Here is a 17,057-nt window from a genome sequence, read left to right as displayed (position 1 = left end):
ATTTAACAAACACCTTCGCTTGGGAAGACTAAATAAGGCAAATCAGTGACTTATGTATCTTCAACATGCTATATAAGCATGGGTTTATGTCAGGACTCTGCCACCCCGCCCCCCCTGGCTGTTGTTATATCCTCTGCTGCTGGATTGGGATTCCCTACATACACCTCCACAGGGTTAACCTCCACATCCTGCACTCTTTGAGTTAAATTATCATTTATACTCCAGAGTGACTAGACCCACCACGAGATTATCACCTCACGTCCACCCGCCCCATATGTTGTAATTATCCCGAATATAATAAAAAAAAAAAAGCCAAGAACTTTTTTTGTCGCAGGAATTATGTTATGAAACTCGCCATCCTTTGGTTTCACAACAGGGGCGTGAAGCATCCCCCGTCGTCCAATCGGATTGCGCGCTGCTGAGTCACGTGGTTTTTATTTATGTAATGTAATGGTTGTTACACAGCTTTTTGTGGCTGGAGCTGTGGATACGTCGCGACAAGACAAGGGGTTAAAAGCGGACACGGACTTACTACTAAAAAAAAAAACAAAGAATATTATTAAATGGAGAAATATTCTGGCGTGGTTCGTGTTGCGTTTGGAGGAAAGGCGAGGAAAGCGGTGCGTTAAAGCTGGAGTTGTATTATTCAACCTGCTTTTAAAGGAGAAAGGCGTTATGTGTCCAACACCAAAGACTAAGTTAGGGTTGGAAATGGACAGTGCCAATGAATACATTTTTATCTGCAAAGGGAACTTGGAATTTGGAATTCGGAATTTGGAATTTGGAAACATATTGTAGCTCATTATTAGCAGTAGCCTAGTTACAGATCAGGTTCCAGCAGATGTGCTCAAATAAGGGAAGCTGTCAGTGTGTTATCTAAATGCTCCATGCAATACTCTCACACAGACAAGCAGCCTCTCCGTCCGCATTGCTTTGACAACATTTTTTTTTTTTTTTACTCGTGGGACATTTTTTTTTCCTGGTGACATAACGCCATCTAACCATGGAGCTGCTGGAGTGCCCGCTGTGTCTCTTCCTGATGTGCGAGCCGGTCACCATGTCGTGCGGCCACACGTTCTGCCGGAGGTGCGTGACGGGCTACCTGCCGTCCAAATGCCCCTCGTGCAAGGAGAGGTTAAAACAACGCGAGGTGAAGAACATGAAGAACAATGTGCTGCTCATCAGCGTGGTGGAGAAGTGCTGCCCGGATGAGACCAAGACCAAGTGCCATGTACAGGAGAAGCTCAAAACCAACGAGTTCGTGGAAGCTTTACGCATCGCGAACGAGGGGCTGCACTTAGGTAAGGGGCGCGCACATGTAACATACATACATAACACCACAGCAGCAGCAGCAGCACAGCAGCAGCCACAATGCACGCGTCTGTTCTGTGTAGCTTATATACATAGGTTCAGTGCTGAAGGGGATGCCTGCAGGTCTGCTTGGATGATCAGTTACCTAAGATCAGTTTGGAGTCCCACTTTTACGCACTGCTTGGGCTGGTTGCCCATTGATGGTGACTGATGGTGCATCCCAATCTGCTCCCTAGTCATAATGTGCTGCAGCAGGGAGATACAGGAGGTGTTAATGACAAAAAAGGAGAGGAAACTTGGTGTCTCAAGATGACAATATATCTATCCACTAAGGCTATTGATGACCTGAATGTATAACTGGGTCAGTAAACAAGTCTCCAGATGCTCCTCCCTTTTATAGGAAGAGCTTTTCTCTGTGTGCATATTGAACTATTTTGGAAAAAAACAGTAAACACTTTAAAGGAACAGTGTGTAACATTTTGAGGGATATATTAGTAGAAATGAAATATTCATAACTATGTTTTCATTAGTGTAAAATCACCTGAAACTAAGAATCGTTGTGTTTTCGTTCGCTTAGAATGTTCCGTTTATATCTACATAGGGAGCGGGGTCCTCTTCACGGAGTCTGCCGTGTTTCTACAGTAGCCCAGAATGGACAAACGAAACACTGGCTCCAGAGAGAGCCTCTTGCGTTTTTTTGGTTACCCGAAGGCCACCGTAGTTCTCCGACACGCTTGTGAAACTTGCGGTAACGTGACTTTCATAGTGTAAAACCGTGCTCCTAAAGTAATGTCGTCATGGTAAGGATGGCCTCCGAGTGAGGTGAATGGTGGTTTTTGCACTTGGCGGCATAGGCGTAGTTTGAACTTTAAGGTCGGGGGTTCACAAAAAAAAATCTAGAGGGAATGTAATGTGTACAACACAGAGATGTCTAATGTATTGGGATGCATGTAGCCTACATATTACAACCTCCAAACAGAATGCAACGCGAGCAAGCGTCAGTGACAAAAACAGGTTGATCTCATTGTTTTCTATTGGAGTGAACTAACTGGCTGTATCTATACGATACCTCCTCATTTTACTACAAACACCTAAATAAAGGTGACAGTTGGCTCGAGGGAGATCACCTGAAAGTTTACTTAGGCTACTGTTGGCTGTATTGTATGTCATTTTCAGTAAATATTGCAGTATGAAACCTGTTTTCTGTTTAAAAAACACAAACGTCAGTAGATAGCAAGTACTACTCACCCATCTTTTAAGCGGTTACGTCTCAAGTCTGATCTTGACCGCACAGCTGATAGGTACATGGTTTGTTTACATAACGTAACAGAACGTGCATATTTAACGATGTGTGGACAGAGAATGTCTTATAAGCAAATAAAAAGACCACAAATCTATCTTCCTATCTTGATGGTTTCTTATTATGTCAATAACGAGACACAACAAGGTTGACATAATTCATCAGTTCAATAAATTACTAATTCTGTGTTATTACAAAAAAAAACATTTTCAGCAAGCTCCCTGAACCAACACAAACTGCGCCTGTACTCGGCGGCTCATGTTACCGCAGTCTTAGAAAGGGAGGAGTGAGCGGAGGGGTACTCAGTTGGTCGCAATCTGCAACCACACTGCTAGATGCCGCAAAATCCTACACACTGTACCTTTTAAACTAATGTTATGTGCTGCATAAGAAATATGCACTGGAGAAAGTTAACCTGCATTAGTCTGGTCTAACATTTCCCCTCTTTCTATGCCATCACACAGAGTATAGGAAGCAGTAATAGCAGCTGCACAACTCCTGATGTTAGAGTAAGCTTTCTGTACAGATCTGCTGTCAAATCATTGGTTGGAAATGGAGGGAATGGTTAAGAGGATGTGGCGTAATATTTCCACAGGGTTCCTAGAAACACCCCTGCAAAGATCTTCTCTACTACCTTATCTCTATAGTTACTGATCCTCTGCACTGCACCCCTCCTGCATATGCAATTGACCTTATTTCCCTCATGCAGCAGCAGCAGCGAGGATGTAAGAGGGACAACTTCTGCCCTAGATGAGATTATCTAGTCAGTACATGTAGGTGTGTTTGTGCTAAAGTGAATCAGCATACTTGTTGAATTAGCATACTTGTTGAATTACATACATGTTTGCCGTCTCTGCCAACCCAATTACTGCTTCCCTCGCTCCAGCACTCTCAGTTTTTGTGTAATGATACCCGGGCAGATTTGTTTACATCAGCTTTTTTCTCGTCATTGGAGGTTTGAGGTGGTGCCTTGACTTTTTAATTTATCATTTCATAAGTACTGTCTGTAATTAAGGCCTATACACTACACCAATAAACATTTTGATTGGCTTGACTGGAGCAACAGCTTTAGGGTAAGAGTGACTCTTTGAACCTTGAATGCACACGTGTGCATGTTGGTGTCGGAGGTGTATTTGACCTAAGTATTTGATTTACTTGACGCATAAGCGCAGTCAAATATTAACAGAAGTGGGAAGTGATTATGCCCATACAACATTTATGTGGCAGTATGAGCGATACAATACAATTGAGTGTTATTAACTTTGTGGAGTTTGAACTTTTCTGTATACAAATCTAACCTGATGCTTCATCAAAGAGTACGTAGGGCTACACCAATTTCACTTTTTATCTCCTAATACCTAAACTCACCATTAACCGATATTTTGTATCAATCCGATACCTGTACCATTGTTTTATGCTTGTGCAAATGCTAACTACGTTGTTCTAGAAAGCTTATATAAATTGCACTTTTACAATTGTATGACTGACGTGACGGAGAAAGAGCATTTAATGCATCTTGCCGTGCAGCGTTTGGATTTCCCTCATGTTTCGAAACAAGCAGAACCACTTGTTATGCAGGCTGCTCCATGCCTGTCATTATACATTGAATGTTTGTATGTGGAATGGCGTGTAAATAGAGTCTAAGCATTAAAGCCACTGCTCTTCAAAGAACAGCTCAAATTCTATCTTTTTCTCGCTCTCTTCTGTGTATTTTTTTTGCATCCTCAGTCCCAGATGATCAGAGTTTGAAGCTGTACAGAGCTGAAGCTAACTGGGGCCTGATGCGTTTCTCTGACGCTCTGACAGACCTCGACTACCTCTGCTGCCTTCGTCCTAACTGGATTGAGGTGAGAGACATTGACAATGTTGGACAGACACATTGTGTCTCGCTTTTACGGTGTCTTTCTTCAACACGAGCGAATCTGTAGAAATGATCCATTAACAATGCCAAATTTAAAGCTGCCACAGTTCACCCCTGTGCTGCAGTTTCTGCTCACCCTACATGCACTCCCACTGCTTGGTTTTGTAACATGCATGTAATGGCTCACGTGTAACCACAAAGAAAAGGTGCCGGCCCGGTTCATTTTATTTTTAGATTTTTATCTTAGCGTGCAAAGCTGACCACTTTAGAGCCACTTGTATTGATGTTATGTCACTTTCAAAGTTATGCAAACAGCTACTTATGTCATAATGTCGTTCATCCAGCAGGTGGCTCACTGTCAGTGCAGGATTGCCAACTGTATATAATCATTTATATTTGTTACATCACTTACAAATGTCATATCACATTTCACTATTTAAGCATTTAGCTGACAGAGACATGCTTTAGACGTGCCACTCACTGACTCACACAGGCAGTGATGTGCTGATGTCACTCACCTTTCCGTTTGTGCAGGGCTTCTTTCGTAAAGGGAATGTACTGCTGGAAATGGGTCAGCAGACGGACGCCCTCATCCAGTTCCACCGTTGCCTAAAACTTCAAGCTGACTTTGTCCCTGCAAAGAGTCAGATAAAGAAGGTTTGTTAATCTCACTGAGTGCTCATCCGAGGGTCATTTAATATTACACAGAGACCCGGATTTGAATATGTGGAATCTAATTTATAAATGGCGAGGGTAGCATTTGTATAGATATTTTATTTTATATTTTTACAACAAATATGAGCACAACGAGAAGCAGACTGACAAGTAACAAGTTTACTTGAAAGATTTTGGCCTTGTAGAGTTAAAACTGCAGTATAAACAGATTGCCCAATAACATTGCTAACATATCATGAGTCAATGTCATGAATGTGTGATTGTTCATTATAGGTCACATAATGGTTCATATATTCTGTAGCCAAACTATAATAACTATAGTTATTATAGTTATTATATTTTGCATTCGTTTTTAATTTTGCTTTGCTTAAAAAATAGTGTTTAGTTTTAATTTGTGTGGGGTTTTGGTAGTGTGAATTTATTCTTCTAGTAGTAGTAATATTGGTACTTCTTAACTTCTTAACTAAAAATGTTCAACTTCGACAGTTCATTCAAACAATATATCTTTAGTTTTAGAAATTAGTTTACATGCAATTGTATCCAATGTTTACAACCACACTTAACAAGATAGTTTGGGTGTTTAAAAGTGGGGTTGTACGAGGTACTTATACATAGTCAGTGTATTATCTACAGTAGATGACAGTCGACACGCCCCCAGTTTGGAGAAGCAGACATGAGTTACTGCACGGGAGCAAAGCAATGTATTGCTGTGGACGAGGCCGGCAGCAAAACGGATTTTAGTCATCTAAAAGAAAGGCCCACTTAAAAAAAAATCTATATCAGTTTAGTGTACACTATATCTGGATAATTACCTCATACTACTACACTTCAAAATACCCAAACTATCCCTTTAACTTTTGCTTCCAAATGGCTTTCTATCACTTTTTGATTTTAGTTTACAGTGCTGGGTTATCTTAGCATCTTTTGTGACTTCAAATGGCAGATTCTGGAGGCAGAGGGCATGGCGGTGCCGGACGAGGCGTCCTGCATCTTGCAAGTGGTGTCCGAGTACCTGAAAGGGCCCTGCCCTATTACCAGCCTCAGTGGCTCCCAGGGGCACCCTGAGGGCCTCAGACACCCACGTGGGGATGACGGAGAAGGAAAAGGGAGGAGAGAGGCACACCAGGTAAGCTCTGCTGCACATTGGAGGAGAAGGACATTACGAACAACGGCTCTTATGTGCACTTTAATGCTTGGTTGTGAGAGGCGTTTGAGTGTAAATATACTGCAAATACTAAGTGATAAAACTGTGTTTAGGGCTCCAAGGTGAAGCATGACACGGGTACTACTGAGTGCTGCCTCAGCCTCTGCCAAGCTGTTTCCTTTCTCCCTGCTGCTGAAGAGGATGAGGAGATGATGATGAGGAAGGAAGACGGCCACTGCAGAGGTACGCACACACCAGTGTACACATGCAGGCACACATTTATTATAAATTGACTGTCATCTTCATCATCATTGTCCTCACCATGAATCATCTTTGTTGCTGGCGCCACAAACAGCGTTACCATAACACCCACCAGATGGTTTGAAATTGCATAATAATTGCTAGTTCTTCCTCAGCGGGGCACACTCACCATAAAGCTTAAAAGGGACGGTCTTGTCTTTTCTCTTTCTCTCAGGTGAAAGTGGTCACAGCAGAGAGAAAACTCTGGGTGTTCTCACTGTGTCAGACTTTGAGTGCCCTCTCTGCATTAGGTCGGTGTCCTGGAGTATTCACTCTCATCAATAATGCATTGCTGTCTGTACCTTGTCTACTTTAGTGTCACATATCAAGTTCTATTCTCCTCTCTCGCTAGTTAATGTTTAGCACCATAGACTGTATATATAGATGGACGACACGTCTCCACTTCCTCCCTCTGAACAAAAGTGAAGCCTAAATATCCTGGATATGGGGGCAGCCATCTCGAGATTTTGACGTCATTTAGAGCCAGAGTCTGCGCAGTAGTGATCAGGGGACTAAAGCCACGGTAACGAGGTCCCGCCCACACGCCTGCCCTAAACCAATCATGAGCCGAGCACGGCTGCCGCTTGTTAGCATGAGCCACCTAGCTGCTACGTTAGCACCACAGTAGCTGTTTGGCCTGAAAGACACAACAACTAACCATAATATCTCTATAACTACATTTATGATCAAATTGACACGTTCTATTACACAGACTCTTGACGGTTATGGAAACTTAAAGTTACTTCTCCTCTCTCGTACAATTCCTGAGCCTCCAGCTGCACAACTACTTCACTCAGAGCTCCTGTCAATCCTGACGTCTCACCCCTTTTTATAGAATCAAATAACTAATTAAAACCAAATTTATCAGAAAAATGAACACCTAAAATGACAGAAAACCATCTTTGGGAAACATTTATTTGACGTGTACTTTGACTTTTTAGTTTGCTCCATGTCCCATTCGCTAACATGGAGGAGGCGGGATTTGTGATCTATACTGCAGCCAGCCACCAGGGGGCGATTGAGATGCTCTGGCTTCACTTTTGGGGAACTGTCATGTCATCCATCTTTATATACAGTCTATGGACTCTATAGACTTACAGCTACTGTACAAACAGCATGAATATCCTTCCTCAGCTAGGATGTTTTAACTCGTGTCTGTCTCTGTCCTCTGAAGGTTGTTTTTTGAGCCAGTCACTACTCCCTGTGGTCACACCTTCTGCAAAAACTGCATAGAGAGAAGTCTGGACCACAACCTCCGCTGTCCACTCTGCAAACAGCCACTACAAGAGGTAACCACCTACAGACACTTTCATACTTCTATTTTAAACTTAATGGGAAAAAAGTTTGCTAGATCCTGTTTTTAGCACATGAACATCTCCACTTTAAAAGCTGCTTTATTATTTTATTGCCTCTGCATTGTGGCAATAACACCAAATTTAGCTCAGGCGGGGTGAGATGTATCAGCAGCTCTGTGACAGTGTGGGAAAAATGATTTGCTACTAATTATACACCTCATCTGCTAACAAATTCACATAAAGGTACAGGACAAGAGAACTTCCTGGTTCCTCATCCCTATGTTTGGCTTGTGATAAATGATCACATCTATGATTAATAATACTGTCGTAAAAACTGTGCGTGTGTATTTATCTACTGGCATACACAGCTGAGACCCCATTCACATAAGATACTAAAATAATAAATCTATATTTTGTATCCACAAATGCATTGCAGGACTTTCTTGCACCAAAATGTAATGCTTCGTTGCAATACAGTGAATTGTTTTACTGTAGCATATGTTATGTATAATTGCTTATAAGCAGGATTGGCGAGTAACGCAATACATGGAACAGCATTCTGTAAAAAGGATACAAAAATGGGAACTGCATTCCGTTACAGTTACAGAAAAAAAATCAGATTGCTGATACATTTAGTAAAAATTGATTTGTTGCAGGATTTCAACTTTAAAATCCATTTTAGAGAAAGGAGAAGATAGAAGCTACAATGCATGCGCACACATTAGAACACAACACAAGTCTTACACAAAGCTGACAGGCTGCACCGCAGCAGCAACACTGTCTGTGTCTCGTGCAAGCCGCAAGAGTTCAGCGAGGTAGCTGTCACGCACAGGGAGAGGTGGGCGGTGTGGCCCACGTTAGTAGACCAAATGCTTTTACTAGGTGGAAATTACTTTGTATGCAGCATGATGTTACTATTATGACTGATTGCTCTCACTTTTCTCTTCCCAGTACTTGAAAAACAGGAAGTACAACCCCACAGTTCAGCTTCAGGACATCATGAGCCGTCTCTTTTCCTCACAGTTAGCTGAGAGGAAACAGGTCCATGATGCTGAGATGGCCGAACTGTCCAAGTAGGCACCCACCTCACACAATCTACACTTGTGATTCATTCTAGCAACTTTAGTTGCGCCTTGTCCTCACAATCCTCTCCCTTATTTCTTGTTATCTTTTTCTCCCTTACTCCATCTTTTTCTCTTCTGTCTCTGCCGTTGTAGTCTCACTAAGGACATCCCTATATTTGTTTGCACGGTGGCCTACCCTGGAGTGCCCTGCCCCCTGCACATCTTCGAGCCTCGATATCGGCTGATGATGCGTCGCTGCATGGAGACCGGCACCAAGAAGTTTGGCATGTGCAGCTATGAGCATGGGAAAGGGTATGCAATTTACTTATTTTGTTTCAATTATCCAAAGCAACCTATTTAATTAAGAAGTGGGTAGATAATAATGTGCTAATGTAAGCAGCATCAACATATAGCCAGTTTTGAAGTGAGGTAAAGGCCCTCTACATTTATTTTGACCAGACTGTCTGTGCATGGAGAGACTGTGTTTGACATTTACCTAACTGTGAAGCACACAGCAGGCTAGGTGGAGCCTGATGGGATTATCAGCAGTGCTCGCTCAAGCAGGCAGCACAATGGGCAAAGTTTAAATCAGTCATAAGTGACCCTGAGTGGGTGGGAAATGGCAGCATGGTCACCAATCTGGTGTTAGATTTGCTGGACATTTTCATCCTCCACCAACACATATGTGTTCCTAGTTCCTCTTTACATATTGTATATTGTCATGGTATTGCATTTACCAGCGTAATTATTGATGAATATCCAATTATCTAAAGGTGTTACTATGGTTACAGGCATCGTTGTCGCCTTGTCATTTTGTCACGGCTTAACCCCGAACGTTTAGAGTGTAGTCCTGAAAATAATTTCAAATGTAAGCCAATGTGAAGCTTGAATGTGAGATAGGCTACTCCTCTTAACTAACTCTGTGTCTGTGTGTGGGTCTGATGGTCAGCCCCGAGTGACACAAGTTACAGGAGAAATGGCAGGGTGTACATATATTTTTTACCTTACAATTCATAATTAATCTGGAAAGTAAACAACAGTTTTTGAGGTACACATTTCCTTTTCTTAATTCGCCTATTAATACATGTACTCTACTTTAAATGTAAATAAGGTGCCAGAGTGCTTATATAAAAAGCATCAAGCATCTCCCCTGCAGAGGTCCAGGCTAGACCACACTGTTTGTGTCATGTTTATTTGTATTGCTCTTCTGGTCCAAAATTGAGTCCACATCTTGGCAGAGCCCCAGAAAATAGCTGTGTTCTATTTCCTAGACTAGGATTTCCACTGACCTGCTGAATATATTAACTGTCAATGACTTCACACCTATTTTGTTCCCAGATCAGTGAAAATTCAGCGTGATGCTCATAGGCTGCATAAACCTATAGATAATGAGGATGTGCTTGTATAATCACTCTGATCAATACAATCACCTGCGGGCACCACCTATTGTGTTACATTGGGCCTGCTCACGCAAATCAAAAGCCTGCCCAAGGATTTATATCTTCAGCTCGGTCTGTCTCTGCTCAGGTAGACATTACTCCACACTATCTTTACATTGCAAATAGTTGTTTGCTGCTATATTAATGCTCTGAATGTTGAATTTAGCTATGATATCCATGATACCCGTACAATATGACGCTGTCACGGAAGCGTAGCACCCACCTACACTGTTAGCTCTATCAGCACTGTTGCTGTTGTTTTCACTGCACTGTTGGCTGCGCTGTTGGCTCCGTTAGCTACGAGCCGCCGGCTCACCCGTCGCCATGTTGAGAGCCATGTGGAGGTAAATACAAATGCTCCCAATCTCTCTTTTAACCATTTTCAAAATCTGTGAATGGAAGGTAGTAGCCCTATTTAGCTCTCAATGTGTGGTGAAGGAGAGTTTGATGAGGTATCCCTGTCTTTGATCAATCAGGGTTTTTAAACTGTTTAAAATGTCTGAAATTATTTTGATATGAGATTTTTGCATCTAATAAGACCCAAAATGTATTTACTTGTATTCTTTCATACTGCACATTAAGAAATAAATGAAGATGTGTGCATTTTTTATTGAGTTTTGCCTCATGTGCCTCAGGTTTGCAGACTACGGCTGCATGTTAGAGATCCTCAGTCTGGAGCTGCTGCCTGATGGACGGTCCTTTGTGGATGCGGTGGGTAACAGCAGATTCAAGGTGCTTAAGAGAGCTCAGCGAGACGGCTACCACACCGCTGATATAGAGTATCTGGAGGACCTCAAGGTCAGGGTCGCAGAGATCACCAACTACAGCAACACTTAGAGAAGATACACACTGGAAATATTACAACCTCTTCTCTCTCTTGACTTTTTTTCATTGTCTATGTGTCCTCTCTCTTCTAGGTTGATGGTAGCGAGTTGGAGCTTTTGGAGCATCTCCATGACAGCGTGTACCAGCAGGCTCAGGACTGGTACCAGCGCCTTGGCACCCGCATTCGCGAGCAGATCAACAAACAGTATGGCACTATGCCAGATAAGGAAGAAAACATTCAGGTTTGGGCCTTAGCACAAGTGTGGTTCTTACTGTGGCTCTAATTCTCTGCACTGCTCTCTTACGGCGGTTACAGCTGATAACGCCGTCCCAACTGACGGCGCCGTTGCAGAAGCGTAGCGCCCACCCTTTGGTTCTTCCCCCCCCGGGTTAACACGGTGAACTCTGTCAGCAGAGTTTGCCGTTGTTTTCACTGTCAGCGCTGTTAGCACCGTTAGCTTCAAGCTGCCGGCTCACCCGTCGCCATGTTGCAAGCCGTGCGGAGGCAATCCACATACAGTAGTTTCCACCGTCATCAAACACATGTAGTGGCTAATTAGTATGTCCACTTACTCCAAATAATGTATACTAAATATTACTGCAAACCAAAGCTTTTCATTTTTTTTTTTTTTTTATTTTACTCTGTTTTATATATGCTCCATTCATCTATTAATTTCAGGATGGAATGAAAAATGATTTCCAACGAGCTGAGTAAGTCTTCACAGAAAAAATAACAATTGCTTTTGTTTTTCTCAAAGTTCAGTTATTGTTTTTTGCTAATGCAGTGCTGAGTTTTACAATCAAACTGTACTTGGAGCTCCATTACTGCACAGTGGTAACATTAACTTTGACAACAATAAAAACAGACATTATGTTCATGGGGATAATAGTTTCAGTTGAATGAATAGAAAACATTAGGTAGTTGGAAGGCGAGAAATACACAATGTAGAAACCCAAAACATTACAGTATGCGTGAAAAGACGGAGATGTGGAAAACTTGTATTTCAGGTAATTCTTCACTGAGATGAAATAATAAAATAACTTGATGAGCCCCAGTTGGCCGTACTTGAACATATTCACTCAGCTTCATACAGCAAGTCCCACATGACATAGAATTGCATATAATCACGCCACCAGGGAGGAGGCAAAACAATGTGTGTATTATAACCCTTAGTCCAGACTATTTACCATGGAATGATGTCTGGAACATCTTCATCTCATCTTAGCCTCTGGACATCCAGAGCCTCCTCACATAAAGCAAGCCAAGTGTGAAGGCCTCTCAATAAACCAAACCATGACAACACACAAACCATACATGTCTTCATATCTAAGCCCGGGCCACACAGGCCGCTTGAGCAGCGCGTGTCAGCTACCTCACTAAACTCCTGCGTGCCTCACGCATGTGGTGTCCACACTGGCAGCGTTTCTGCTGCTGGGCTGCTGCTGCCAACCCTTTCTTTCTACATAGAGTTTTCATAATAATAATGGCCATTTCATTTCATTATAAATGTCATTTATATTTATCTTAGACAGAAAAAGGTTAGAAAGTGTGTGCTCATTTGTAAATAATAATAATAATAATCCACAATTAAAAGCCGGCACTCACTGCAAGTCACGGCATTTTTGAGCACATATTTTCAGAATAAAAGCCTTGTGTTAACAAATGAAGGAATTCTGTCCACAGAAAAAATGCTACAGAGCTTTTATTTTGAAACATAAATAGGAAAAATTTAGTTAAAAATATAGTTAAACATTTTATTTTTTTCATGTCCGTGACATATTCTACAGATATAGACATTGAAACTGTATTAATGTTGCTGATATGATGTCAATGTACTGTCAAAAGATCATTTTCACTGTCTGTTGTTGCTGTGAAACGTGCGGGGCACGCAGAAAAAATAGGTTAGACTTCGAATCTCTAGAAGAGAGACAGCTGATACGCAGCCGAGCCGCAGCCGAGCAGCGCTGCTCACATGGGCTGTGTGGCTGCTCTAACCTGTTAACATGAGCGCCAAGATAAAAAGCATTTTCTACTTGAGTAGGGAAGCAGTAATGTCAAGTGATTTGTACTAAAAGGGTTAATGTGCTGGTGAGGTACTTAATGCATGTTCATGATAAACATGATTCTATTCTAATCCTTTGTTACTGTCCTCTAGGCCTCGTCCAACGGTCCTGCCTGGTGCTGGTGGCTGCTGTCTGTCCTCCAGCTGGACCCTGCCTATCAAACCACTGTCCTGTCCCTGACCTCACTCAAAGACCGCTTGGGACACCTCCGCCTCGTCCTGGAGTACTTCTCTCAGAGCTAGACCCCACAGTCCAGTGGTATTGTGAACACAATTTAGCAGAGAGTCAATGAAAACCAATGAATGCATCCACACCACAGAGTTTGGGGTTGGGTCTACTACTCTGAATCTTAAAGTCACAGCTTGAGGCCAAATCATCAGGTCAATAGCAGAAAGGAATTGATTTTATTACAAAACAGTGCAGTTGTACAGAGTTGGGTTTTTTGCTGTTTGAGTTTGCATGTGTTATCTTTCTTACACCGTTTTTTTCCCCGGGAATTCAAGAGTTCAGAGTAGTTTCCGAATACACAAACATACGTTTACTTACTGCAACAACAAGAACTACAGGGATGACCAAAGATGCTTCTTATTTAGGTCCATCAAAAGTGGTAAAGTACTATTTGTTGAGCAACTTAATCATTTCAAATAATAAACACTAGGTGTCACTGTTTTTCCTCTTAGTTTGGAGTGGGGATAAACATTAATAGCACACATCATCTGTAGAGTTTTTTTCAGGACTATGCATATCAGAGGATTAGAGTTATTTGGATATTGCTTACATTTTATCTTCTATCATCTATTGGCCTTTGCAGCCATTGACTATGGCTCATTTTATACTATTGAATAATCTTAAAAGTTCCCTATTTAGTATTAGATATTGCAATAATAATTTATAGTTTCACATCGAATGGCAGCAAATCCTTTTTTTAATGAATGAAAGCTGCTGCTGTGGCTGCTGGATGCTGGATGCTGTTTGTCATCATCTGGTGGGAAGAGTCTTCTGTGAATTTGTAACAATGAGGAGACGGGGGGTCAGTGAATGGGAGGCGTACCCGCTTTGTTTTACAGTGTGAACCTGTGTGATTATTTATGGTGATGGATGCAGCACTGTGTGTATGTGTGTCAGCTGTAAATAAGAAGTTGTTTTTCTTGCCATCTTCATTAGCTGATTATTATGTTTTAAATTTCATACGGTGGTGTGGTGTCGGCACTGATAACAGCTACTGTACTTGAAGTGCAGTGGTTATGAATGAAGCATCAGTCCAGGACACAGTGTTTAACATCTCTTGATAATAATTTAGCTGGGGTCTGACTAGGGCTGAGTCCTCCCTGTGGTGCCTCCGTGTAGGCCACGTCACCCACATCCGGCCACCGCTGCGTCTCCCTGTCTGTCTGGCCCCTTTACCACCAGTCATGGTGCCTTTGAGTGCCTGGGCCAACTCACCAGGAGACCTGCAAGTCTTAGAGTTCCTACACCACATATATGATGGACTGTGTGATTTTTTTTCTTTTTTTGCCATTGATTTCTATTGATATAGTGCTACATTCCATGGAATGTTGAATCTGCCACGTTACGTATAGTTAATTAACTAACAAATACAGGCTGGGTGAAGCTTACGAGCTTTTTTTTACTTTAATAAATGTGCCATAGATATTTCTGTTATGTGTTTTAAAGGAATAGTGAAGCTAGATAGTCACTGTGTTTATGTTCGTCTACATCATGGACTCTGAAGTTAGTCTTCATGCCTTTTGTATGGTGGACATTGAACTGTCATCTTTATTACATGGCCAACATATCACCTCTGTCAGAATTAGTCCAGCAAACACACTCATTGATGCAGTTTGTGTGATACGGAAGAGCAGCCCTGCTAGTGTGATATTGTAGATATAGTTTAGAATAAAAGGGGGAATCGTGAGACTTGATACGCACAAAAAATGTCACACTTAAGGGGGAACCGATGGATATACTGGTGGATACTGGGGCAGCAAAGGTTTTTTTTTTTACCTTGGGACCTCAGTTAATATACTGATGTTTCTGAAGCCATCCAGTATTGAAAGTCCAGTATGTAGGATTTAGTGGCATATAGTGGTGAGGTTGCAGATTGCAACCAACTGAATACCCCTTTGCTCACCCCTCCCTTTCCAAGCACGTCAGAGAACTGCGTTGGCCTTCAGAGGCCTGTGCTACGAAGCAGGATTTGAGGTTAGCGAGATAACTTCAGGGTTAACCCTGGGTTTTCCGTCCTACAACGGTGGTTTACTTCTTACTGGGGTAGATCGCTGAACACCTAACCTGAAAACAGAACGATTCTTCACTAATGATAGTTATGAATATTATATTCCATTTCAGCTAATAGATCCCCCTAAATCCTACACACTGGTCCTTTAATGTGCCAGTTATCACAACGTGTCTCCAAAGCTAGTATTGTTGATTTCACTGATGTATGATAAAGGTCAGATTCTTGCTGCTACCAGTCATGATTAAAGCTCACTCACAAATAAAAAGGGATTGAGATTCTTATAGAATTTTTTTGAACGAACAGCCTCATGAGCCTTCGTGGTAACTGCATGTCTACGAGCCCACAGCCACTGAGGTGAATTCCACTCCCCTGTTCGCCATCTTATCGGAGAAGAAAATATTTTTGCACAGTGAAATCATTTTGTGTGTTTTGTTTTCTGATGCTTGGCTGCAGTTTGTTTTCTCTCTCTATCAAATCCTGCATATTTGTGTGCGTCTCTTTTAATACTTATAGATGCCGCCTTTTATTGAATACAATGTTGATGTCTGTCGATCACAGTTTACTCTGTTTGAAACAGAACTTAATCTCTGCACCAGGGTGCGATTTTACTTCATGGTAAAATGTTAAATACATTAGAAAAATTAATGATTGTACCCCACATATTTTGATCCAACTACTAGCCAATTTAATGTTTAATTTTCCATATCATCTTTTAATGGGTTCAACAAATGTATTGCAGCACAGTCATGACTTTTCATCTCACTTAGACTGCAGCTCTTTGCCCCTACGCACCCTGGCAGATGTCCATTAGCTTTAGTTTCAGTATAATTGGGCTATCAGAAAATGTCCTCCAACGCAGTTAACACAATTTGCACCAAATCCACATTTGTCTCTAACGCAGAAGCATAATAAGTGACCCGTTCTTGGCAGCGATTCCCCCGTGAGAACGAGTCTAACACTTGTGTGCTTGGGGAAAGGCCGTGAAAAGCACCATGGTGGCGTGTTCTTGCTATGTGCTGCAGCTCGCAGCAAAATGTTGGTTGATGTGGTCAGTGGTCTGCGGGCAGTATGAACGAGAGACACGCATTCTCATTCTCTACACTCTGTGCTCAAAGACCTCGATGTTTAGCAACAAGTACATTTAAACCGACTGAAACTAAAGCAATTTCTGTCGGATTCATTTGTATTCAGTCCTCCACCTCCAAGCCAAGAGCGGTAAATTATCTTGATCTTATTATTGTTTATTTGCTTGCCCCCTGGATGACTTTTTAAATGTTATAATAAATAAAGCTTTTCAAAGCAAATTCTGCATTATCTTCATTTAATGGGCCTGTTTAGTGTCTAGAGTGATTTGAATGTCATTCGACCAATTTTTTTCAGTCATTAAGGTGGCATTACAAGCCAAATGGAAGTGGCGGGGATCTATTGCAATTCACAGCATGACAGAAATTGGTAAAAAGGGAGGGGGGGGGGGGGGTATATGGAAGTGAATCGTGCCTCACATGCTGACAGCAAGACACTTTGGCATTGAAACAGTTAT

General features: G+C 41.9%; 1 protein-coding gene across 1 annotated transcript; it reads left to right on the top strand.

Moving 5' to 3' along the window:
* Positions 1-384: 384 nt before the first annotated feature.
* Positions 385-16,826, top strand: lonrf1 (LON peptidase N-terminal domain and ring finger 1). The gene is made up of 12 exons (XM_037780450.1): positions 385-1,301; positions 4,340-4,458; positions 5,007-5,129; positions 6,091-6,273; positions 6,405-6,534; positions 6,767-6,842; positions 7,766-7,880; positions 8,838-8,959; positions 9,104-9,262; positions 11,025-11,187; positions 11,307-11,456; positions 13,371-16,826. The coding sequence occupies exons 1-12, from the start codon at positions 1,004-1,006 to the stop codon at positions 13,518-13,520; spliced, it is 1,788 nt and encodes a 595-aa protein (XP_037636378.1). The 5' UTR covers positions 385-1,003; the 3' UTR covers positions 13,521-16,826.
* Positions 16,827-17,057: the final 231 nt, after the last annotated feature.

This window comes from Sebastes umbrosus, chromosome 9 (genome assembly GCF_015220745.1).
Source record: "Sebastes umbrosus isolate fSebUmb1 chromosome 9, fSebUmb1.pri, whole genome shotgun sequence".
NCBI lineage: Eukaryota > Metazoa > Chordata > Actinopteri > Perciformes > Sebastidae > Sebastes > Sebastes umbrosus.
Note: the sequence above shows the minus strand (reverse complement) of the source record. Positions and strands in the feature narration are given on the sequence as shown.